The sequence below is a fragment of the Talpa occidentalis genome, unplaced genomic scaffold, assembly GCF_014898055.3.
Source record: "Talpa occidentalis isolate TD23 unplaced genomic scaffold, MPIMG_talOcc4v2.1 talOcc4.15, whole genome shotgun sequence".
Classification (NCBI taxonomy): Eukaryota; Metazoa; Chordata; class Mammalia; order Eulipotyphla; family Talpidae; genus Talpa; species Talpa occidentalis.
Window position 1 is genome coordinate 75,529,208 of NW_023601543.1, and position 27,238 is coordinate 75,556,445.

General features: G+C 38.9%; 1 protein-coding gene across 1 annotated transcript in view; it reads right to left on the reverse strand.

The window, feature by feature from the left end:
- POLA1 (DNA polymerase alpha 1, catalytic subunit) overlaps positions 1-27,238 on the reverse strand; it is a 268,514-nt gene that overhangs the window by 126,504 nt on the left and 114,772 nt on the right. Inside the window, exons 31-34 of the mRNA XM_037512589.2 lie at positions 24,931-25,062; positions 20,394-20,568; positions 7,135-7,313; positions 5,319-5,450 (exon numbers count right to left, since the gene is read on the reverse strand). Of these exons, the coding sequence (XP_037368486.1) occupies positions 5,319-5,450; positions 7,135-7,313; positions 20,394-20,568; positions 24,931-25,062 (618 nt within the window). The remainder of the gene's footprint in view (positions 1-5,318; positions 5,451-7,134; positions 7,314-20,393; positions 20,569-24,930; positions 25,063-27,238) is intronic.

A 27,238-nucleotide genomic window follows, 5' to 3' on the forward strand; every position in this document is an offset into this window, starting at 1 on the left:
ATCGATGCTTAGAATCCCACCATTTAAAAACATGCCACTGGTGTCCATAGCCTCATTTAGGCTTAGCTTCCCATCAAATGGTATGAAGCAAAAAGAAATACAAATTCTCAGTATGCTCGTTTTGTTTTGTTTTAATGAGATTTAGGATGCCTTCCATGGGTTCCTAAAGAAACAATCCTCCTTCAAGCACTGCTGGGCAGCATGGATTGCACTGCCTGCGCTGCTGAATGGGGGGATGGATATCTATTGCTTCTTTGCATGCTTTCTGTACCACGTATAATTATGCTGTTAAGAGTCTTTACAAAAAAGAAACCCAATTTATTCTTTTTAAATTGTTCTAAATATAAATGCAGAGGCAAGGAAATAAACAATAATTCCAATAGTGCTTAGAGTTTAAACTATTTTGAACTAATGTACCTGTGAGACTACTGCATATTGCAACCTATAACCTAAAAACTATCAGCCTGCATCACCACAGGCAAGAAATGAGAAATTTTGAGGGTTATTGAACAGCAAATATTTGCAGTGGAATAGGAGTTACAGAACATCGGTACAAGCTCTCAATCCCACAGATCCACCTATCTGTCCTATAGCCCTATCCACACTCCAGCTCTGTCATGCTATACGGCTACAGCTGAAGAGTAATAGGCAATGGGAACGAGAGTAGCCTTGCTAGTGATTTACAGGGTTAAGAGCGGGGAGTGTCCATGGGGTAGGAGGCTGCTTCATCTCTAATTTATCAGATTTAATTACTAATCAAGGTCTGTGCATTCCTCTAGAAATCTAAGTACTGCTGGGCACCTTGAATTGTGTTGTCTGTGATGCTGAAAGGGTGTATATTTTGGTGGAGTAAATATTTTATCCAGGATTCCGCGCCACCCTCCTTGCCTGTTTGATAAAAGGTAGCTCCAATTCAACCTCTGGCTTAATTTTACGTGTGTAGAATTTGTTACCAATCTTGTCTTTGAGCAATGCATATCCATTTCAAAAATAACAAGCATCTTTTTTTTCTGGCAAAGATGGAAAATTGTTAAATTCACTTAACATGGATTCTTCATCCACCACAAAGCGTGGCACTCCACTTCCCAGATGGGTGTTGTCTCCCCACTAGAGGAATGCACAGCCAGGATGGTGGGGCTCGGCATTGATGGTCAAACGCTCCCTCTCCCTTCTTTACTCTGTAACAGGAGGCAACAGACACTGGATTTGTTTTTGGAATTCCCCATAAAAGTGGGGCCAAAAGAGATACAGCAACTACGGCTGTGACAAGGGGGTATGGCAGAGATCTGAGAGCAAGGGGCTATAGTAGGGATCACAGATGAGACAAGGAAGACAGTGTACCCCCCATCCTCAGAAAGCTTATTTCAGGAAAATTCTGATATTGAAAAGCCAATAGCAAAGTTCTAAGGAACGCAACCACTATTTTCTGGACCTACCAACTAATCAACAATAATGATGCCATGGCTTGCACTAACTGTTCACTGTCAATTTTTCTAGAAGGAAGGCCAGCAATATCTCTAGGCTTAGGAATCACAGTGAAGTACTCTAAGTAATGCTCCTTGTGAGCATCTGGAAACACTACAAGACTGGTGAGGAATCTATTTTGGTTCCTTTGAACACCATACACCCTGTCTAAGTAATTGGTGAGAATTTAGGAGCATATTTCAGTTGCCTGTCCACCTTTAGAAAAGTGTCTCTCTAAGCATTAGAAAGAAGATTTAATGTACATTATAACTAACAGTACTCGAGATGAAATAACCCACTACTCCTTCCCAGGTACCGAGAGGGGCCAAATTTCCCATTTATTAGCAAGTCTTGGGGGTAGGCAGGATCTCAATCTCGATTCTCTTCTGCGGCTGTTTCATGGATGGCTGAGGGGAACACTTCAAAAATGAACCAGCTAAACAAACTTCCCAGCAGCACTTGACAGAGCTACACCTATTCTTTCCATTTCCAAAGCAGTGGAGAATTAATTACCAGTTCTATGGATCTATTGTAAGTATAATAGACTAAAGAGCTATCACAGACACATTTATTGTAAAAGCACAATCCCAAGAGTGTCTAGTGGAGGGCCAAAACGATTAACACAAATGCTTTGTCAGATCAAAGATAAAACCTGCACCGCCCAATTGAGGAATGAATTAGAACAGTGGGTTATCTTTCAAATTAACCAGGGCAGTTAGTGAGGAAAATTTCATGAAAGTGTAATTCTTAGCCTTTGTGAATCCACACAGCAGGCATTCTGCCAGCTGACAAGATGATGAAATTTTCATGCTTAAAAAAAGCCCTCTTCATTTCCCAATTTAGATTAGCTAGTGTTTCTCTCCCTTTTGTGTGTGTGTGTGTGTGTGTGTGTGTGTGTCTGTGTGTGTGTGTGTTTGCTCTTCTGGAGCAGATTTAAGGGGAGAGAGAACACATATAAATTTTTCACTGTAAAATCGAGTCTTTCAAAAACATCCCTAAAAAGTTTTTAAACTGATTTTTATGATTCTCAAAAAATACCAGCTCAGTTTTAACTTTGTACAGAGGAACCAACAAAGGCCAAGGCATGAAATCAACTTGGAACGAAAGCTTTCCGTGCTAGCCTCAGTCTTTCACTGCTTCATCAAACCTTGGGATAAAGCACTAAAGTTGTTTCCCTTCTAAAGAAATTAATATACTACTTAAAATATCCTTGTCTGGTGCTTTCTGTTTGTCTGTGTATATTGAAATTTAAATATTCCAGGAAATGAGAATTTTAGGGATACAATCATTTTTTTATGGTAAGAGAGGAAAGAAAGCATTTACTCTCCTATTAAGGAGCCAGTATTAAAATATTAGATGATGTAGACTGATCGTTAGATATGCCAACTTTTAAAATGTCCGGTGCATCACATTTATTCAGTCAATACTATTTATTTATGACAGAATAGAACACGCACTTTTAAAAAGGAATTAGAAGTATTACTTTATTACCCTAAACTGTGGTCCTCTGCTTTTGACAACCTCATTTCCTGGTGATGGCAAACTATGTTCCTTGGTACAAAGTATACCAAGTTACCACTATATATGCTGATTACATTGTTTGGTCAAGTACCATAATCCTCCACTGTCTTCCTAAAGCTCCTTCCTTACAGAAATGTAGGTCATTTTTCCTCTGCAGTAATTCTAAGAGTAAAATGAAAAAAAAAAAAAAATTGGAGACTCTTGCTCTCAGTCCACTCACAAATTTTATGTCCAGTGGGTAGTACTTTTTAACTCGCAAAATAGAAGGAAACCATTTTGGTCATTAGCTTTAGCTAACAGTCACTTAATTCAGTACTTATTACCAGTACCCTCATCTCCAGCACGCATGGTATATTAATCTACACCTGGTTACCACCACTGTGGTATCATCCACTTAACTAAATGTAATCAGTGTAACTTGAGGCACAATAACAAAAGAAACTCAAGGCCAAGTCCTGCTCCAGGCAACAGTTCATTTAATTCTGGAGTCAGGAGGAAACAGCAGTGAGTATGCCAATGAATTAGAACCCAGAGGTACATAAGTTTTCTATACAAAAACTCTGATCTCTAAAAAATTTGAAATATTTGTTCAGCATGGAGCCATGAAAAGGAACAATACTGTATTTCTTACCCTCCGATCCAATCACATCTGAATAAGATCAGAAAATACAGAAAAAGGTTCCTAATTTTGAGGAGAGTCATATCGATCTTCAACTTAAAGGTGACATCTGAATATTTTAATTACAAATCCTTAGCAAAGTCAATCAAGTGGACAACTGCTTGCTGTTAATGCAATGGCCAGCTGACAAGTCAATTAAAGCAAATGCTTTAAAAACCTAGGTTTAAACATCTGAATCCCTAAAACTAGGTTATTTAGCTTCTAAAACACTTATTTCACTATCACCACCACCACCACAACACACAAAATTGGCTTGGAAATCAATCTCTCAGGGCATATTTCTAACTATACAGGAGATCATTTTTCTGATTATTCTCAACTTAGTCAAAACAGACCAGCCCTTCTTGTACAAGGAAATAGATGAGCATTAACATTTCCATGGTGAAGCTTCTGATAGACTAAACATACAGAGAAAACTCGGAATTCTTCCCAAGACTCCAGAATCACACTCTGCTCATTGAGGTCTGCAAATGAGTTGAACAGTTTTGATTTGGACTCCTCATGCTAAATAAAGGCCTAATATTTCATGTGCTCAACATTTCATCTATTGTGGAATGCAAACCCAAAGATAACCTTTATTCTCATCCAATGGTTCATTAACTACAGCACAGGATTATTCACTAAAATGTTTCAAATTTCCCAAAATGTAGTCATAATTATTATTTTAAAAATATCTTAGGACAAACCGACTTGGGATTTTCTGGTTTTTGACAAATACTAATTTATTCTACTGTAAAATCACAATACTGGAACTCTGTGTTTTCACTCTTCATCCAAATGACCTAATACTTGATTTTCACTTAAGGAGTTTGATGTAAAGAAGAAAATGCTATGTTACATGTCAACATAGAAGTAGAAATTAATGATATTGATCAAACTCCTAAGACTTACCTAAAAGAATCCAATTTTAAAAGAAATGCCTTGCCCATATAGCATTTTTCAAAAAGTTACAGTGAACTCTCAAGTAATAGAAATTTTGATTAGAGGATGACATAATAAAACACTAAGAAAAATCAAATGGGAAATGTGAAGTTTGTTTTTTTTAATTTTAAGAGAAAAAACCTCATACATATGAAGTATGTTAAAAACAAAATGAAACCTTCAAAAAACAATCCGTTCTAATGTGTATAGCTCACTCATTGTTCTGGCATTTTTACTATATATTTATACAAATTAGACATTCTCTTTAAGATGCCAAACAAACTGTACTTAGATTTTAAAGATGTTTATTTTTATTTCCTTGGAAAAACAAGCTACGAAATGGTTTAGATTGCCACCTAAACACAAAGTCTTAGCAACTGGGCAGTTTATTAATATCACCACACATGCTATTATAGCTCTACTTGACAAAGATAGGCAATATTGATTTTCCTCCTCTGTCCAAATACCAGAGAAAATTTATTCTTATTTAGGTAACAAATAAGACATTTCCTCATTATATTCTCACATCTCCTCAAAAGCAAGAATTTCATTTGAAATATTGCTCAGATGTACTACTCACCGGAAAAAAAAAAAATCCGATCATTTTCCTCAAGTCTTTTCAAAATTTCGATTTCACAGAAAGCCCACATGCACAAAACCATAGTTTTATTTTAAAACAAATTACCAAACCTAAATAAGTTGTGTATATAAGAAACTCATTAAGGATACTTACTTCATAATATTTTTTAATGCAACGTCTAATATCCATGATTAATTTGTTGCTCAGCTGTACTGTAAAGGATAGAGGTGAAGCCTTACAGTGTATGTTACTGCAACGGTACAAGCTGGGTTCCATACTGGTTCCCTAAGAAGTCAAGACAGACAGGTACACAAAAGATTATTACAAGTTTATAAAAGTATTTTGCGCTTAAAAACATACATGCTTTCCCTGGTAGACAATATTTTCAATTCACTGTATTGATGAGTTTTTAAACCTATTTTTATCAACTACTTTCATTCCAGAGGTCCCCTTCTCATACATATCCTCCACTCTATTGCCACCATCATAATAGAGTACAAAGTTGAAGGAAAAAATGCTGAAATCATTTTTTTTTAACTTTTAATACATGACAGACTCTATGGTTAAAATAATTTTCCCTCTGGAAATACCCATGTAGAGATATTGATCAAATTTTAAAATATGCATTTATTTATTCCAAAATTGGAAGATAAAGCAAGAGTGCTAATGACATTAGTTTGCTTTCATACTGTCAACTTAATTTCAAGAAGAAAGCCTGAAAATTAAGTGTTCTACCACAAAGCAATCATTTATTGTCAGCCTGGCAAATCTAAAATTTCTGTCAATCCCCTGCACATCCCCAGTGAAACGTATTTGGGGGGAGACAGAAAGAATAGAAATTTGAATGAATTAACTATCAGCAGTTCGAGAAAATATCTTGTTTTGTTTTTAACAAAGACAAAGCAAATATAATATATAGGAAAACTGTTGGGGTTTTTGGAACATTTGTTTTCCTTCTTGATATTTAAACATCTTGGTTTCCTGCTCCAATCTGGTACATAACCCTACCCGCCACATTAAGCAATTCCAGGTGGAAGAGATTTTAGAGCTTGACATCGGCTCTTCCACAGTTAGCCCATCTGCAAGTCGTCAAGCCTCCATGCAATTAACTATCTTATTTACAGCTGTAATGAAGCAAAACTCAAGGATTTAGCAAGTATTGCTGATCTGTGTCTGCCTCTTCCTTGCACTTGCTTCCAAAGACTGCTTTGTTTTGATTCAAAAAAATGCTAAACATCTGCTGTTTGTCCAAATTAACTTAAAATAATTACTTTTAATTTAGATAAAGGATGCATTTTCTTTCAGTTTCAAGGTTTTACACAATTCTACTGCCTACTCATTTGCCAATGGCTAGTACATGTATAACTCTGCAATGGAATTAAGTAAACTGGCCAAGTTTCAAGTTCTGATCCAAGGTCAATGATACATTTTTTGGCAGTACTTCTTGAGAGGAATGTCTCCTGTGACTTTTTAAATGTCTGACATTCAAAGACAGCAGAAAAGATAATCAAAAGTACCTTTGTCAGAAAGGAGGCAAGTGGGATGTGTAAAGATAAACAAAAACTTTCCAAAAACACTTAGTTCCCATTAACTTGATTTAAGATAAAGAAAAATACTGCTCAAAGTCTTAATAAATTGGGGCTGGGAGTGGGGAAATATAGGTACTAATTAAGGAATTACAATAAAAAATACTTCAAGATAATTTAGAAATTTTAAGAGATTCCATTTAAAAACCAAGGCCAAGCACTCTGGGAAGCCAAAAACAATATTCAAACACATTTTACTAAGAGTTTTCAAGAAGAAATAAAGTCACAAAAACAGAATTTATACGATGCTGCAATTCTTTAAAACGCATAAAAGCAACATGTAACTGCTTCCCCTCCCTTTTTTCAACATAGAGTGTGGAGAAAAGGTCTTTATACTCATTTGCCCACAAAATGAAAACAATAAACAAAAAGAAACAACTAACCAAACCATCGAAGACACTATCGTAAATGTTCTCGGTCCCACATGTAGGACAGGGACACTTGAATCTTTCACAGTCCCTGTATCTCTCTTCATCGGTGAGCTGTGCTGGGCCACCAAGTAGAGCATCATTCTCTTCATCTTTATGATACTGATGAACTCTAAATTGAGTAGGGTCGAGTCCTATTAATGTAAGAGAAAAAAACAAATCCAGAAAGGTACAATTATTTGAATTCCCTTATCCAAAAAATACCTCCAAGGAGAAAACTCACAAAAGAATGATTTTAAATTCATGCACACATCCACAACCATTTGAACTCAAGATAAAGAAGGTTCACATTACATGGACAAATGACTTCTCTAGTTACCAAAGATTCCTTTATAAATAAAACAAGTAAACTGTCCTGACACAATGCAGCAATATGCCACTGGACATGTGGGTTCAGAAGCAACTACTTATATAGGATGGTTTTATTATTTTCTTAAAGTGACAGTGAAAATCTCCAATAAAAACGTGCACTGTTATTAAGAAAACCTCGTAAAATCAAAATATCATTATTAAAACTGAAAACAGAGAATAAAAATGCCATTAAATAAAACAAGTTCCCTGCCATTACACTCCTTCAAGTGCAGACACAACTGCTAACCCTGATTTCAATGCAGTGGTCGATTCCATCTTGGCTCAGCAGTTAACAGCATGTAGGTTGCAATCTAATTCAGTGGTTAAAATTCAGTAGCTGCATCTGAGACAAAACACGACATGGTTTTTTGGTGTTCTGAATTCAGAAATGTAAAAGATGTGCAAAACAATGGATTTACGGAGCCTATAGGCCAAACTATCCCCAACAATCTGGAAACCAAATATACCTTCCATATCTCAATCAAAATGACACAAGAACAAGTGATGCATAGTTTATGCTATTTTGTTTCCACACACTATTAAGGAACATTTTTAGGCCAACCAATTTAATTAACCCATGGTCAAAGCGTATCTGTCAAAAGCTACTATTGTTTTCATTCAATCAACAGCTGCATAGGTAGATACTCTAACAGACGTATTAAAAATGTAGTGATAAGATTTTAAATCCTATATGGTCTGTTGTCAAGTGACATCTGGCAATAATAGAAGATTTGAAGTTGACTCTGACACAGTTGAAATGTGTTGAACAAAGAATAAGTAGACTGTGATTTTGAGTCTCAGTTTTCTCACCTGCAAAATGGAGGACATATCACCAACCAGCTCTTTCAAGTTTAAATCAGATATTAGAGAACAAACCACTTTCAAAGGTGTCTATCATGTGGTAAGCACTCAATAAATGTCATATGAATGCAAATTAAAATAATGAACATCATTTAATCTAGACTACTATATTCATTCTGTAGTATGCATTTGAAAAATAGAAGAAACACATGTTCATGGTATATAGCAAGTTAATAGAGTATCTCAGAGCAAATATAATAAAACAAAGAATACACAATCAAAACAACTTGAAAAACTGGTTTTGGCTCATGACAAAAATTATTGTAACACAGAACACTTGATCTTAAGACTCACCATACATTTTTATTTTACAAGTTACCAATCCCTAAGAGAAACAGCAAATTACTGAAGTATGTGGGAACATATACCCTCACAATAGAAGACAACAAGGAGCAGAGGAATTGAGTGAGAGAGATCATGCCCTTGAATGAGGCCATTTCTTCTCTGCATGAAGGGTAACTGTTGCAAATTGCTTAAACTCTAGTTCTGAATCCAACCGTATTCACATAAAGTCTTGATTTACTTGCAATTATGAGACAGCAGTTTCACCTTTGATAGTATGATTATTCATCAATGTCCCAGGCCAAAACTATTCAAAAAGTAAGAAAAAAGGAAAAACAACAAGCAAGGGTTTTCTAAAAGGCCAGCTTCTTTCACAGCCCAAAGATCAGAGAACAAAGCAACACTAGCTTTGCACACATACAAAACTGGCCAGGCCGTGACAAGGAAGCAACAGAAGTTCGCCCTAGACCTTTCACACCACCATGGCCCACTTAGCTCACCTGAGGCCCAGGGCAGTCTGCTGCTAAGTCAAAAGTAGAATGGGCCCCCTGCTACTTTTGGAAAAATGCTCAACAAGCATCTGAGGTTATGCAAAAATACCAGGCCTTATGAAATGCCTACTGTAAATGTCCATTTCCACAACAACCCTTATCTGTCCACAGCAATAACAAAGGCATCTGGCCTAGTTAAGAACTCCAGTTTTATCCCCAAGCTGAATTTTCTAAAGAGAAGCTTTATCTCAGCACTCTTAGTCATAGGTCAGTGTTAAATATTAAAAATATAAGGGAGAGGGCCTCCCTGGTGGCACAAGGGGTTAAAACACAACCTGTGAAGCTGTCTGCAACCACTGCAGCATGAGTTCGATCCCCGAGCTGGCCAGGGAGCAACCCACATGGCACAGCACACCTCTCCTGACTGTCCCGCTGCTCCCCTCAGCAGTGTACTTTGGTCAATCTGCCTGTTCTGTTCCCCACTGTCTCTGGTGAATCCTCTCACCTCCCCACACACACACCTCTGGCCTGTACCCCAGCTCTTGTATGCATAAACAAATAAATCTTATATATATATATAAAGGGAAAATTTACTGTACTGACCTTAAAATATTAGGTATATAATGGCCTTTGTACAAGTTTAGTTGGAAACAAAAATATAAAAAGTGATTTCCTTGGGAGAAAAATTTTAAGTTCAATAAGCAAATGACAGAAGATTAAATAAAATCATTTTAGAAAAACATTTATTGTCTTGTTAAAAAAAATTAGGATCACTTCTTAAAAAAATTAGGATCGCTTCTTTTTAAAGGTCAAAATCCAGGCTTAAACAACCCCCAAACTGGAATTCAACACATAAATTAATTTTTCCAAATCCTCATAAAATTGGCAATAAGCAGCTTATTGCAAAGTTTTAGGAAACTTCAAAGTTTTACTGCTTATATCGTAACTCATTTAGGCTGGAATGAAACAGGAAAAAAAGTATCTGGTGCTGCCACCTAGAGGTCGATCCTGAATCTTAAAAAGTGCAAAACAGAACTGCTACCTGGACAACCCGGCTGGTAATTACTGTCTCTCCAAAATGAAACACTTTTGTCACAAATTACATTGAAGACTTTCTGACCACATTTGGCATAACACATATACAACGTGTAATCCATGTTATACTGCTCACCATACAGTAATCAATCACATAAATCTTTGAGCTAGAGATGCAAAACAATTCCAAATTCCTTCTCTTCTAAATGCTTTCTCTGAACAATTGGCTGAAAGAAGCAAACTTTATGTCCCATTTGAGAAAAAGAACTTTCTCTGCTACTAGACTAGTTACTGCCTTCATTCAGTTTGGCACAGAATAAAAGAAAGAGCAGCCGACGTGGGCTTGGTGGAGCCAGCGATCTGGAGAAGAGCATCCCTGGTTTCCCCATAAGCAGCAGACATGAGCTGTGCTTTACTTCAGCCCCGTGACTTCCAGGGATCCAGTCCCACACCACTTTCTCAGGCTGAACGCGAGGGAGACAGAGGAGACCATGGAATGAAAGGAAAATACTGCCTATAAAGTTAGAAAATGTGTATGAACTCCTGTTCTTTTGGCAACAAGATCAAAGCTCTCGTGTTTCAAGAAGTATTTACAGAAAATAACAACAGAGGCCCCAGGATGCGTTCAACAGAGCTGTATTGTTTCACTTAGGCTAACCGTTCTTACCCCACACTCTGCCAGTGTGCCACTCAGCACAGTTCTTCTGCCTACCGCTGTCCTCTCTAGCCAGCGCATGATGCCGGCGCGCAGCATGTTCACCGGCCCTCACCCCGAGCTGAATTTAGTCTGTTCTGAAACTAAGATATTTAGCCAAATAATCCTCTTCCTTCAAAAGACAAGGTGTCTATTAATGCAACTGCAAATAGCTAGTATAAAGCTAATTAGGCATGTTCATACAAGTGGGGAAGAGGGACAAATCCAAGTGAGTAGAGAAATTAACTTATATTCACAAGCAATTGTTTGTAATATGCTTAACTTAAGTTATTAGGGGAGCAAATTAATGGGATCCTGTTGCTTTTTTTCCTAATCATTTCTTTTATGAAATAAGTGCTTTATCTTTTGCATGAATGCAAGCTGTCATATATGTGGACTTCCTAGAAAAAATATGCAAACTGAAAGTGTAGTATGATTAAAGAAAAAAAAATCCTTGATGAATTTTAAAAAGGTGAATGCTATATCCATAAAAATCCTTTACACGAATGTTCATAGCAGTTTTATTCACAATAACCAGACACTGGAAACAATGCAGATGTGCATCAACAGGAGACTTAAGAAAGTGGTGTGATCTGTTATGGAATACTACTTGGCAATGAAAAAGAATGGATATGGATACCTGCAGCAAAATAGATGAGACGCAAAAATATGCTAAGTGAAAAAAGCTAAACACAAAAAATATATACCATAGGAAATCGTTCATATAAAATCCTAGAATAGGGGTTGCTTTTGTGAAGGAGGATGTTAATAGGGAAGGTAGACAAGTAAACTTTCTATGTGATGAAAATGTCCTGTCTTGATAAACTGACTGTATGATACTCTTAAGATCATAATATTTCATGAAATGTAAATTACATTTTAAACACACCGAATAGATGTCTGTGATATGTATTTCCAAAGGACTCATTCAGAATATATAGGGAATGCCTGCAAATCAATTAAGAAAAAAAATCCCAACAGAAAAGTAGAAAAAAAAACAAATAGGCATTTGACAAAAGGAGAAAGGATCTCGAGGATGAATGCCTGGAACTTACATAAAGCACAGTGTAACACCAGTTCAATACAAAAAAATAAAGTTGCTAAAGGAAAAAAAGGGGGGCCGGTGCAGGGAAAGATAGCTGAATGGTCAATTAGCCATGAAAAGGTGCTCAATTTCATTAGTCATCAAAGAAATGTAAGTGAAAGTCACTATGTTACGCTACTGCAAAAAATGAAGAAAGAAAACACAAAGTATTGAAAGAATGCGGAGCACTCATCCACTACTAGTAGGGGAGTCAATTAGTTTAACCAGTTCGAAAAATTGGTAGTATCTTCTAAAGCTGATCATACATGTCCTCCACAATCTGGCAAGTCTCCTAAGTATATACTCAACCACAATACATGCCACTGTTCAGAAAATACATGCAAGAATATTCAAAGCAGCACTATTCACAATCACCCAAATGTAGAAACAACCCACAGATGTATCCACAGGAGATGGCCATACATATAGTGTATTATCTTCATGAAATGGAATACTAAACAGAAAACAAATACACCCACACAAATGAATCTAACAAACATAATACTGGAAGTGGTCAGACACAAAGAGTAAAGGCACAGTACATATAACATTCAAAAGTAAGAAAACCTCATCAATGATGTGACATAAGTCACACAGTAACTCTCCAGTGGTGGGTGGAGAACAGTTTCTAGGAGACACAAGGGGGGTTTCTGGGAATGTAGCAATGTTTCTTGAGCTCAGTGCTGACTATATTGGTGTTGCATTCGCTTTGTGAAAATTTATCTAGCTATTCAGTGAGGTTTTGTGTGCTTTTCTGTATGTATACTATCACAAGGAAATTCACATTGAAAAAGATGAGAGGGCCTCCCTGGTGGTGCAGGGATTAAGTCTCAGCAGCCACTGCAGCACGAGTTCCATCCCTGGCCAGAGAGCTGACCCACACAGCGCAGCAGACCTTTCCTGTGTCCCTGCTGCTGCCCTCAGCAGTGTATTTCAGTCTATCTGCCTGTTCTGCTCCCCACTTTGTCTCTGGTGAATTCTCTCAACACCCCTGCACCACTGGCCCGCACCCCAGTTCTTATACGCATAAATAAATAAATCTTTAAAAAGAAAAAGAAAAAGGTGAGAAAAGTGAGTAAATCTTCAGGGCATACTATTGCATGTCTAATACATGTATGTTTATTCTGAATATACATGAGTTTGTTTCAAAATGTGCTAAGAGTGCAACCAGACTTTATGTTCCTTCTTGCAGAGGTACACACCATTACCCAAGAAGTAGTATTAGGGGCCTCCCCTGGTGGCGCAGCGGTTGAGCGCTGGGCTGCGAGGCTGCCCGCAGCCTCTGCAGCGCCGGTTTGTTCCCCGGCTGCCAGCAAGGGTCCCACCAAAAAAAAAAAAAAAGTAGTAGTATTAGCAAAAACTAAAATAAACTGAACAAAAACATAGTCAAGTCTTTAGATCTGACTACCACCCTGCAGGAAATACAGGGGAGAGAGAAGCATAAAGTTAAAGGGCACTACTAGGATGCAATCGGCAAACTCCAGAATAAGGGAAATTCTATAGAACAGAGAATACCTTTTTCTTTAACAAATAAATTGGAAGGATCAAAAAATTTTAAAAAGATAAAGATTAACTACCATATGGATCCTGACTGGCTTCCAATTCAGACAAGGAGGTTTTTTGTTTGTTTTCCCAAAAAAGCATTCATAGTGCGATTAGGGAAATATGACGCTTACTGGACATCTGATGAAATAAACGAATTGTAGGGTTTTTTTTATCTAGTGATAACATTGCAGCTATGCTAAAAAGGGGATCCTTGCCTTTCAGAAATGCAAAATGAAATATCTACAGATAAAATGATCTGTCTAGAGGTTGCTGTACAATAACTGGGGGGGGGGATTAGATTAGCCACAGGTACAGGATGTTGAAGCTGGGTGATGAGCCCATGGGGGTTTCTTCTACAGTTCTCTCTACTACCGTACATGTTCAGAATTTTCATATTAAAAAGTTTTTAAAAATACTGCAGGTTCAATTTAAAGACAATTTACTACAGAAGTGGCAGACAACCATTCAGTTGTACCTTTCATACCAACAATAAGCCTCTTCGTGAGACAAATAGAAAATTTCTAAGTATTTCAAAAGAAACAATATTCAGACCTTTGGGTAAGCTTAACTCCTAGGATTTTTATGGTCCTGCAGAAGTTAACTCCCAAAATCTTGAGAGAAAACTTATCTCGATTGCGGTAATCATGTCACAATGTATATGAGTATCAAATCATCACATTCAAGGCAGGGCGTTTGATACCTCAGTTCTTTTCCTCAGCGTCGTTTTAGCAATTCAGGCTGTGAGAGAGGACTGGATAAAGAAACTGAAATGTATACTCAATGGAATACTACTCGGTTGTTACAAAAGATGAAATAGTGCCTTTTGGGACAAAATAGATGGACTTAGAGGTGATGATGCGAAGAGAAATAAATCAGAAAGAGAAAGACAGTGAATGGTTTCACTTATCTGAGGAAATTAATAAAGAACCAAAAAAACATATACTGGCCAAATACAGTAAAAACAATTCTTTGACACAGTGAAAAATATACTGGCTCCCAGAGGGAACAGAGGGCTGGAAGGGGGTGATGGGCAAGTGAAGCATGTGCACCCATGGAGGAGTAAACCTGTACCCCAGAAGTTATATACACATGTAAATGACTAATTTTAAAAAAGCATCACATTGGCGGGCCTCCCCGGTGGCGCAGCGGTTGAGCGCTGGGTTGCGAAGCTGCCTGCGGCCTCTGCGGCACCGGTTCGATCCCCGGCTGCTCCCCGGCCACAGGAGGAGGGTCCCACATGGCGCGCAGACCTCTCCTGCCGCCCGCTGCTCCCCTCAGCAGTGTACTTCGGTCCTTCTGCCTGCTCTGCTCCCCACTCTGGCTCTGGTGAATTCTCTCACCCTCCCGCGCTTCTGACTGTACCCAGTGCATGTATAAACAAAACAAACAAACAAATATATAATAAATAAATAAATAAATAAAACCATGCCTCTATTAAAAAAAAAAAAAACTAAAAAAGCATCACATTGGATACTTTAAATATACACAGGTATATATGTCAATTATTCCTCAATAAAGTTTAAATCTTTTAAAATTGATTAACAAATAATTTGAAAAATCCCCATTTTTCTTTGGAAACGCCAAGTGATACAAAGCCAAAATTCAGAACTACTAGTGCAGGCAACAATCTAAATGATTCTAACTATACTCCCAGGTTTGGTTCCAAGTCCTCAGAGGTCTCTGCTTGAGTCAGGTGAGGAGTCTGCTTGAGTCCCTGTGGGCCCTAAGCACTGGGGCTCAGGAGACACAAAGAAACCATCGTGTGCTGGCCTGCTAGGGATGGAGGAACAAGGCTGTGCCTTTAAGAGGCTCTCTGAGACTCCCCTAATGTGCCATCAGGAGGGGCTGACATGGCCTGACTACCACTGTGATGGTAAGGGTCCCTGACATTCATCCATCGGCTGGATGAAAGGGTGGTGAGTGGGACAGGTACATCCCCAACTCAGTGTCGGCCTCCCCATAACACACTTTCATAATGTCTCAAATGCTGCCAATTTTCTAAACTCTTCCCTGGTGTCCCCAGCTTTCCCTGAAGAGCAGAAATTCTTTATTTTACTTCATTCAAGACATACACTGTGTTGGCCACCAGAATTTCCCACAACAGTGAAATCAATTCAATGGACTGGACTATAATTCCAGTGAAGGAGCATGGCCGATTCAACTTTGCATCCCTTACAGTTCCCATTATGATGCCAAGCACAGCAGGTCTTCGACCTGAACCTGTTCGGTGAATGCAGAAGTAGGCTGGGAGCTTGAGCATCTGATAATGCGCTTGGAATAGTTCTCCATCTTGGAAGAAGTGGCAATTATCAGTTCACAAGACTTAACATCCTACTTTGCATTTGCTGTGATGTGACTTTGTAAATTTTACTGTTAATTGTGTTATAAAAAATATTTAAGGTTCGGAAATGATGGTCACCTGTGGACATTCTTCCAAGCTTAATGGTGAGAAAAAGCAAACGACACCTGCCACTGGCATCATTCTATTCCCAGCCACCTGCACTTTGTCACTCTGCCCCATATTTTGTAGGTTATTGTTGCACTTCGTAGAAATGTTACTGGGCTATCTAGTGAGAAACGCCCACCTTCTGTAACATCGGTAGTGCTGGCCATTCTTTAAAAAGGGAACATTTACATCCCTTTTAAAGGGATGTAAACATCAGTAACTTCGCAGGACCAATAAGAAAACAGCCCAGATAAACAATGCCTGAAATTTTATCAATGACCATGAAGAAGTGTACTTTAACAGCCATTGCACAAATCACTGCTCATTGGAGCAAAGATATTATATAATTCTAAGTACCATTATGCATGTTGTATATATTTATTAAAAGATAAAATTGAAGAATGAACTTTAGACTATTCTCATCCCTGGTCTGTTTTGCTAGGTACAGAAGACTACTTGGATGTTGGAACATACTGTGAATATTTCATCCACAGAATATAGAGCACTTACATTAGAACAAGAGAGAGAGAAAAACACCTATAGTCTGCAGAACAAAAGCTAAGAGTTCCAAGTTTTAGTGGCCATGTTTCCCATAGGGCTATTGTATGAGAAGAGTAATACTATATTTTTTTCTATTCAAAGATGGAAAAGAGTAAAATTTTGCTTTATTTAAGCCCAATAGCAATAATCTTGTATGGGTTTCAGAAAAATGATACATATTTTACTGTGGGATAATGAGGACCATTAGTTATTAGAAAGAACAAATTATTCTCTTTCAACTCAACAGACGTATTCATTCACTCACTTAATAGACTATCCTCACTCCTTTTCACCAAACCGGCCTTCCCATACAGAACACCTGGCCAGGCAACATGCCACCAGACAGAATTCAGAAGGTACCTTGACGGGGAGAAATAGAGAAATTTCCAAAGTGAAGCCACAGGATAAAACCAACACTTGAGACTTGCCTTTCATTTCAAGGAAAGCACTATAAAAGCAATAGAAAAAGGAAAAGGTAGTGGAAAAATATAGTTGCTCTCCACAAAAGAATCTTAAAAATAAAAAATCATGAACTTAATAATTTTCCTAAATGAAATTATGCCATTATTCCTGATTTCTTTGTACTAACTAAAAGGACAAAGTATCAAACTTCACTAAACTTTCAACACTGTAATACATTTCATTAATCAAAGATAAAAACTACATTAAAAGCCGGAGAATTATTTTATATCTGTGATTAGGCAGTTGGAGGGCTTGTATTTTATGTATACATTTGTACACTTCAACTTATTTAACAGTGTCAGTTCACTAACTGCAGTTTTTTATATATAAAGAAAACAGATTTAGAATTTTAAAAACAAATTACAGTCATTTCATGCCTACAGCTTGCACCTCTTAGAAACCACGCACCCCCCAACACTCCCCTTACTTTCCTGCCACTTCCGCATCCCCTCCCTCCTCCTCTCCAAATCCATGGGCTAAGTGAGCACTGATAGCAGGGACGTCAAATCCCCTGGAGAAGAATAGCTACCCTCATTTTTCACTCAGGCTGGAGCAATAAAGCCTTCATATTAAAAGGCAGCTCCCGACCAGGGCAGGGGGCCAACATCAGCCAAGATCTGCCTGGTGCACCTCAATGTTTTCTGTAGATCTGCATGGGGACCGGCTCCGCTCTCCAGCGCTCCGGCAATGGGCAGGCTCCTGAGGAGAGAGGGAGTGCTCCAGGACTCCTCGAGGACTAGGGGTAATGCAGAGGGATGGCTTGGTACCCCTGGCAATGGCAGGGGCAGCAGAGGACAAGCAGGGGAGGAAGCCGACTACCACTTTACCCACCTCAGTGCAAAAACTGCTGGCAAGAGGCAAAATACAAAAATGACAGGAAAAATAAAATGGAGGAAGCCCTTCTCAAAGTTCTAATTGGCCACATGGCCCCAAAAAGGGGCTGCCTAGACTTGTGTCTGCACAGGCTGTGCCACAACTTGCAGGCGATGGGGTGGAGAGGTGGCGGGGAGAGGCAAGCACACAGGGGTTCCTCCAGAGACTGAGAGCAGTGCCAAGAGAGGACCCACCAGGTTACTGACTTTGAAAATAATTCGTGAAAACTAGATTCATAAGGTAACCTTTTTATTGATAAGACAGCTGCAAGTGCAATAAAGTTTGTCTTTAAGCAAAATTCAAATCAACCCTGCGTAATTTATACTAAAAAAGATCTTAAATATAACCTCTGAAATTAACAAAACCTCTGAAACTAACAAAACCAGTCTGGTCCTCTCTTGGTATGACTGGTCTTGGGACATCTGATAGGGCATCGGGTTATGCACTCAGGCAGGCCCCCCTGTACCCTACAGCTCTTCTGCTAATTAAGAGACTCCCTACTTACGTGTTCAATGTCATTCATGAGGCAGGGCTTGTTCCATCAACCCCTCCTCCATGGTACCACCAGAAATTCAAAACGAAAGATGGAAAGGGTAGTGGTTAGCCTTTAGACAAGATTCTTGATGATACAGATGAAGAAACTGGGAGATCTACTCTTAAAAATATAGTTTTGTTCTGAGAGAGAGGAGAGAGCAGGAAGATGAAGCTCCAGTACCTTCACATCCACAGTGCCCCACCCCTGGCTGATGCCACCTGGGATCGCCTCTTAGCTAGGAAACGGCAGGACAGTGTAGCACAGTGATTAACAATCCAAGCTTTGGAGCCAGAGTTAGCTGCCTATCCAGTCAAGGAGAGCCACTTACAAGTTAGGTGACAAGATCAAATGAGTTACCTCTGTAAGCCTCAGCTGCCTTCTCATAAAATGGAATGAGCACAATATACCCTTCTTAGGTTATTGCAAAGATTACAGGAGAAAACATATGCAAAGTACTTATTACAGCACCCAACTGAGTGAGCACTCGGTACAGAGGAGAGAAAAAGATGGAAGTTAAAAACTGTTGTGCATTTACACACCCTTCCTCCCAGCTGAGGATTTATAAACATCATCAAATACAACTCAACTTTGAGAATACATTATTTGATGATTTGTGTAGCAAAATTTTATCTCCTAATTATGTTTTGCTTAGGCAAATGTCAAAAATGAGTTTCCACTTCCAGAGCAGACACTGACGGGATAGTGGAGACAGGGCTGATGGGGAGGAGCTCAGAAACATACTCAATAGAGACAGGATGGAAAACTTGTGCCTTGATCATTCATCTGCCTAATCTCAGTCCACAAATGCACACTGAGTGCGAACTGTGTGCATATCATTCCGGGAGGAGTGTGGGCTCATTTATGCAGGAGCCTGGTGGAGGGTGGGGCAGGACTACTAAGAGCACTCATAGACACTCCTGCTCCAGGCCTGGGCGCAACGTCCCAGTGCATCATCTCACTGCTCCCGCAGAGCAAGTCTAGTTACAACAACCTGGGAAACCAAGGCTAAGTGTAAGGTTTAAAGGCTTGCCAAAGCCAGCAGCGTGAGAAGAGCAGAACCACCATTTGATCCTAGTACCCTTAAATGCCCAAGTCCAGGTTCTTAAGTCAGGCCTTTCAACAACAACAGGAGAAAATTTTTCCATGAAGCAGGAACAGAATGAGCAATGACATATTAAGGGGAGGCTGAGCATAAAAATAAGAAATAAGGAAAGAAATATAGGTTGTAGTTCAAAAATGAAGAGTTGCAACTGCCAAAGTTAGGGGCAGTAAGATGTCAAAGGCAACTGCACTTTACTTGTCAGATAATGAGGAGTTGCTAAGTCTTATTAGGCAGAATCTAAAAATTCTCATCTTTGCGCACTATGGGATAGAGCATAGAGACTTTAAAGCAATGTAACACTTATGTGTTGGTGTCTAGAAATCAGGACGGGTTATTTCTAAGCAAGAGATGAAAATCTGTTGACACAGCAATCAGGACAATGTGGTGATAACAAAAAGTCAAAGAAACATGGGACAAGTCCGGTTTTAGAAGAATTTAAAAGAAAGCAAAATACTTGCAGGGAATCAAGAACTAAAAGTAGTAACAATTCAACTTTTAAATGCTAGAGAGCTGTGTATTCTCACTTTATATGAAAATACTTTTGAGACAGAACAAGATGAATCAATAATCAAGATATCATTACCGCAAATTCACAAATGAAAGCTGCAACAGTGTAAACTCATATAACAGCATCTAAAATCTCTTCTACATCCTTTCTTTTACCTTCCCTCAGCATTTACTGCCTGAGTGCCTACTAGGGAGCAAGCACGTAGTTACAGAGGGAGCAAGTATTTGGGGTCACAGTCTATGAGGGAAATAGACATTAACCAAACAAGTGCAAAACTAAATCCCTAACCTATAAACAGTCATGCCTAACACAGCTCCACGCCATAAAAGGATTCCCAACAGGAGGAGGAGGACTGCTCATGCCACAGTTGCCAGGTGAGGGGCCCTGGCGTCGCGGGACACTTACCCAACCACGTTGCAATGAGGGCTGCATCAATTCCATCTATTGGCTCACAGATCCGAGCCACAACTGGGTGAATCTGCTGGGCCAGGTAGTACTGGATGTCAATGATTAAACTGTCCTGTTTCTGCAGCTGCTCAGGCGCATAGGCCCTCTGATTGGCACTGAGATTTGACCCATCCTACAAGAAGACATGAAACAGGTAAAGGTGTGAGAAACTCAATCACACACACTTGATAAAAGAGGGGACAAGTGAAATTCTACGTGTCTAATTCTAAGCACCAAAAGTCCTTTTGACCTACTGGCAGACATTTCATATGCATCTAAGAGTAGAAGATCAAGGAGAACATCTTGCCCACTATCCAAGAATGTAAATCCAGCATGTGTTGTGTTCTATTTTTTGTTGAAATAGGAAACCAACAAGATGGCATGGCAAGATTGAATAATTCCACCTGCCATATCACAGAAACATATTAAGACTTGCTAACAATCTAATCAGAAAGTTCTTTTTGGACAGATGACCAAAATAAAAACATGCATCTTTTCATTATGTTAATGCAACCCCTTTCTGCAAGAATGCTTATCTTAGCATCATCTTACATACTTTGGGGTAATACTTTCCATGAGAGCTGTATATATCATTGAGAAGCATATGAGCCAGAGGCAATGGCAGGGTAAGGAACCCCCACCTCTCTTCCCAGGTAATATCCAATGTAGAAGATCTAACAGATAGGAGAAAAACCAGTGATGCACACTGGTGGAGCAGCTGTGTTCCAGCAGCATAATATCGGACTACTAGGATGAAGGACGTGTCACTTTGTGCTGTTTACTTGGCTCTTCCTTCCTCAAGGAAAGGAAGATGGGTCAGAGAGCCTTTTTTCAAGGGTTACCTCTTTATTACAATAAACATTGCAAAATTTGATGTAAGTGGCCCATGTGCGGCCTTGTAGGTGAGGTCACCATCATCTGTGAATGCAAAAGCCATCACCCTACTGGACCAACATCCAACAACTCCCTCCACTCTTTCTCTTGCTGCAGCAACAGAATTTAATATTCAGACTAGTCAATTATAACTATTCACAGTGCTCAGCTGCTCTGCAAAACTGATTATAACGTGAATTCTATTCTTTCCTTCCTGCTACAATCAGTCTCAGTGCAGCGCCCAACGCAAAGAAGAGACAACCTTCCACATGGCTGTCTTTACCAGAGGCAGGAGTCTCTTTCTGTAGCTAGACTCTGGATGGAAACAAACTGGGATGTTTATCAGGCGGATTCTGCCTGTTCTAAGATACGATGAAACGCAGAAAAGAAGCGAACCTCAGGTTAAAAGTCTTGCTTATAAATATTTTTCAGCCGTTTACAACACCGTGAAAGAAATTAGGCAGAATTAACCAGCCTTAATTGTTGTCCTTTTAATCGTTTGAATCATTAGATGTGAATAAGGTGATAGCCAACGACAAAAACAGTGGGAAACCACCATGGGCAGTGTCTTTTAACAGCACAACTGTTTTCAACTGCCCGTTCACAGACACATGAACTCTGGTCAACTTAGAGAATTATAAATTTTTAAATGATGATGAGAATTATGAATTTTTAAATGATGATGAGTCTAATAAGTTTTAATGGTGAATAAAGAGGAAAATGCTTTTTTTTTAAAAGGTGCCTCAGTTACCGTCCAATATATCATTTTACCTTCTCAGTGTGTTTATTAAAAAGCAGTTGAAAATTTCTAAGCATAAGCTCAGTATAAAAGTTTTTATGTTAAATATCCACATAAAAAACTAACTTCAACAGTAACCCAAACATGTTACTGTAGTTCAAAAATCTGAGCTGAAACAAGACTTAATTCAAGAGAACTGAAAAGATGACAGGTTTTGCCGTGTTGTGTTGCATGAATGTTTAGGCTATGACATAAGATACATCCCTCAAAGACCTAATTTTCACAGTGTATTTAATAGCATGCAGACACTTTTACAAACAGATTAAAAGCAGTGTTGGTCTTCTATCAAGTACCCATGTGAAAATTTGTTTTTTTTTTTTTTAATTTTTTTTTTAATTTTTTATAGAGGCATGTTTTTATTTATTTATTTGTTTGTTTGTTTTGTTTATACATGCACTGGGTACAGTCAGAAGCACGGGAGGGTGAGAGAATTCACCAGAGCCAGAGAGGGGAGCAGAGCAGGCAGAGGGACCGAAGTACACTGCTGAGGGGAGCAGCGGGCGGCAGGAGAGGTCTGCGCGCCACGTGGGACCCTCCTCTGGTGGCCGGGGAGCAGCCGGGGATCGAACCAGCGCCACCGAGGCCGCGGGCAGCTTCGCAACCCAGCGCTCAACCGCTGCGCCACCGGGGAGGCCCCCATGTGAAAATTTGTTAACGTTATAAAATACACTTCACAGGGACAACAAGATATAGTCGATTTATTAAAAACTGTATGGTCATGTTTGGTAGGAAACTAATGAAAAAACTCTAAATGGGTGACGAGTGGAATGTCCTAGAAAATTACATCTCGTAACAGTTAAGTAGTTAAAATTAAAACAACATATGGAAGCTGTTTTAAGCCCTGAGCAAATAATTCACAAAGATTTAACAAAAGCACAAACTATAATATACCAGGAACATCACTCTCTGATGTCATCTGCATTTACAGTCTGAATAAGTCCTCAGTAGAACACTATATTCTAAGTGCTAATTTTAAAGAAAACAGAACCTATTTAGGAGATAGGCTATTCTTAGATGGCACATTTGCTTACAGTCCTCTTAAAGACGTATAATATATACTTTTTCAAAAACATGGCTGTGCTATGAAATACAAAGAATAATTGAGTGCTTAAAAGCAAAAGGAGCAGGTAATTCTGGCTAGCAAACATGCTGAAAAGTGGGCATGTCCCACTGCTTAGGGACAAAAGTAAATTTAAGTTCTCCAGTTTTTCTTAGCATACAGTGAGAAGAAGAAATGAATAAACAGAAACATTTAACAAGCAAGTTAAAACCAAGCACCACTGGATAGGAAAACTGTCAAAAATACATTAAACGAATTATTGTGCTACATTAGCTGATATCAGCATTTTGAGCTTTTCTATGTCAATAAGACCTGAAGAAGAAATAAGACCTAATAATTAGACAATCAAGGAATATAAATTTGACTTTTAAAAACATCAATCGCACTACCTCACATCGCCATTCTAGATTTAGCCAAAACATCATTGTGGCAAGATTTTATTATTAGATGCTATTTTACAGAACCTACACAATTTTTCAAAGTTGTATGCTGCCATTTGCCCCTGTCATTAATAATCTCAGAGTTTTCCCATGTATGTGAAGACATTAGTGAGGGAAAAAAAAAAACCTAGCCTATTTACCAAAATCTTTATTTGCATAATATGAAAATTGTTTTTTTGAGATGAGACTTGTCAGAGGCAATATGCAAAGCACATTAAGGGCTTGAGTGAGTCAGACATTTATGGAAATATTTTCCTGCAGGAATTGGCTTTCTGTAACAGTTCTTAATCAAGAGTAACCCTAGGAGGGAGACAGAGTCAAGTGCTGATTCCTGTCCATGTACTTAAATCATTTGTTATGTACATCCTCTACGTACCGAGCAGATATTAGCAGAGCACTTTCAGATTTCGAGAAGACTCTGACTTTAAAACACATTGAGTGTAATTCAACAAAGATCATACTGCCATGAAGTTTAAAGCTTATCTAAATTTTTGTACTGTAATTACACGATGCATTAATTAATTAAAAAGTTTTACTCAAATGAACTATGACCTTTAATAGAAAACACAGTAAAATTTTGGATAAAGGCTATGACTGACCTTTTAAGATGGGGAAGGATGAGCCCTCTCCTTTGTTCCAAATTGGAGTTAAGCATTTTCAAGTAAACAAAGGTGCTCTTCAGTCCTACCCTATCTCCTAACCTAATGTTAGAGGCAGCCACTGCCAAAGCTGGTTAGTGGTTTAAAACTGCATTCCAGAAAGCCTACAGGTCCCATTGATTGCCTCATGGAACAGAAAGGTAGCAAGGACATGAGTTCTAGGGGCCCCTCCACTCAAAACAAATTGTGGGGGGAGGAGAAACTGATTATAAAGTATTTTTAGGAACTCTCACTTTTCTCCGGAAAACCTTTTATTTTTTTTTTTCAAGTAATCATTTGAACATACATGAGGGGAAAATGCACTTACTCTCTTATTCTACCAACATTCATTATGGAAACTGTTGCAAAGGGAAGAAAAGACTTCTGCTGGATATAAGACCAAATATATGACCAAACTCACATACAGTTTCATAGAAGTTTAAGGTTCAAACAGTAACTACTATCAGAAACCTCTCTCACTCAAATCATTTCAGTAAACCAAAACACTGGTCTTAAGTGTTTCATGAAAAGTATGATAAAATGTCATATTCTTGACTGATATTTTTAAAAACTGTAAAAATAAGCCAGCTCTTTACAGCATCAATTATTCGAAAGACTACTAAATGCGTGCATTTCACTGTTGGTTCTTAGGTGGTACAAGAGTCTTGAGAATCACCAGTTTTACCTGACAGATGATATATGACACAGTGTCGCCAGCTTTCACCTTTCGGCCACCTTGAGAATTGATCCAGAGGGCAACATGTACATGAGGAAGGCATTTTTTGTCAGGGTAATCCTGGGGGTCCTTTGTCAATGCCTAAAAGAGAAAGAGAGAACCAAAAGCTCAAACTTCAAACTGAAACCTTTCTCATACATATATACACTATGCACATCTTTGTTAGAATCATACCATCCATATGAACATAAAAATGACAGAAACCGTACATAGAAAACAGAAACTTTAGACATCTATCCTCAAGGTTCTACTCTCGTTCATTTAGTAGCTAATATAACCAGATGCATCCCTGACAAAAAAGAAACACAAGTTTATAGGCCGTGGCACATAATACTTGGATAGAAAAATTAAGACTATAAATCAGCCCTTAGGCAGCGTAAGAGTGTCTCCTAATGTTTGCAATTCTCTCACTGAATTTACTGGTTAGGACTCATAGATAATGCCACTCTGACATAATGATCTGTTTCTCAAAGGCTTCTCAACCTCAATCCCAAAGGCACCAGAAATCACTGTATTTACTCACACTGTCAACTTAGGTTGACAAAGGCAAAATGAGTGAGTTTATAACAGAAAGTAAGCCCCCTGAGAACAGGAATACATCAGCCTCTTCACAGCTGCATTTGTAGAGCTCTGAACTTGGTATAGAGTAGTAACCAACAGTTTGCAGAATATTTCCCTTACTTTGCAGTAATAATTCACTAAGTTCTAGCACTGTAAAGTACTGTGGGATGAACAAAAGTTAGCCACCGGCCCTAAGTAATTTGCTTTTAGCAGACAACACCCATCCCTTTACCCCGACACACACACGCACGCACACACACACACACACACCTTCGATAAGCAACATGCGCCATTGGTGGGTATGAACAAAGTGTTGTGGAGAAAATTACAGCAGCCAGACCACTTCCATCTGAGAAATGACAGAAATCATGACAGGAAAAAAAACTTAAGCTGGCATATGAAGGAAAGATTTTAAGGAAGGTGATAGGATCAGAACGTTCTGGGTAGAGAAAAAAGACGTTAAAGGTGAGAGGTGAGAAGACAGTCTAATGGAATAGAACTCAATACACACAAAGGGAAGAAGGGACTATCTAACTCTGCAAGGACTGGGTTTCAAAAGACAGGAGGAGGACAGGGAAGAGGGTGCTGGTGACTACATCAACTGTTCTCAAAGTGTGCTCTACAGTCACCTTGGGATTCCTCATATCCCATCAGGGGGTTGCAAGATCAAAACTCTTTCCCCAAGAATACTGTTTGCACTTGGTGAAGTGGAGGCAGTGGTCGGGAAACGCGCCGGTGCCTTATAAGAATGAATCAGGGTAGGGCCTCCCCAGTGGCGCAGCGGTTGAGCGCTGGGTTGCGAAGCTGCCCGCAGCCTCTGCAGCGCCGGTTTGATCCCCAGCTGCTCCCCGGCCACCGGAGGAGGGTCCCACATGGTGCGCAGACCTCTCCTGCCGCCCGCTGCTCCCCTCAGCAGTGTACTTCGGTCCTTCTGCCTGCTCTGCTCCCTGCTCTGGCTCTGGTGAATTCTCTCACCCTCCCACGCTTCTGACTGTTCCCAGTGCTTGTATGAATGTATGTATAAATCAATCAATCAATCAATCATCAATAAATCTTTAAAAAAAAAAAAAAGAATGAATCAGTGTAGCAGCGTCAACCTGTGCTAGTTACTGCTCTCCTCACTACCACACACTCACAGTCTTTTTAAAAGCCAGTGTCACTTAAAATTGTTCTTGGTGAAGCAATAAAAATTATTTATTATGCTGTAGACAATGGAGCATAAGGTACTATTTTATGTGACAAAACAGGAAGTATGCCCAAAGCATGCCTACTGAATGCTAAAGAATGAAGGTTGCTCCAGGAAAAGGACTTGTGTGATTGTTTGAGTTGCAAGCTAAACCAGCTGCCTTTGTCATAGAACTTAATTTTTACCTGAAAGATTGACAGGCCAATACGGTTATTATAACTTGGATACCTGGCAGACAAACACTCAGAAAAGAACCAAGTTACCCTGCCACCGCAAGGAAAACAACTGACAGTGTATCTTGTCTATGATAAGTTTTAAGTTTTTAAACAAAAGTCACAATTATGGAAATCTTGTTTCCACCACATCAAGACTGTCTTGATGATATAAATGGAAATTTTGTAATGTGATTTCTCATAATGTATAATAAAAGGCATATTTGGAAGATCTTCATAATTAACAAATTACCCATGCATAATGGCATGCATGGATAAAACATCCACTCCAAGTACA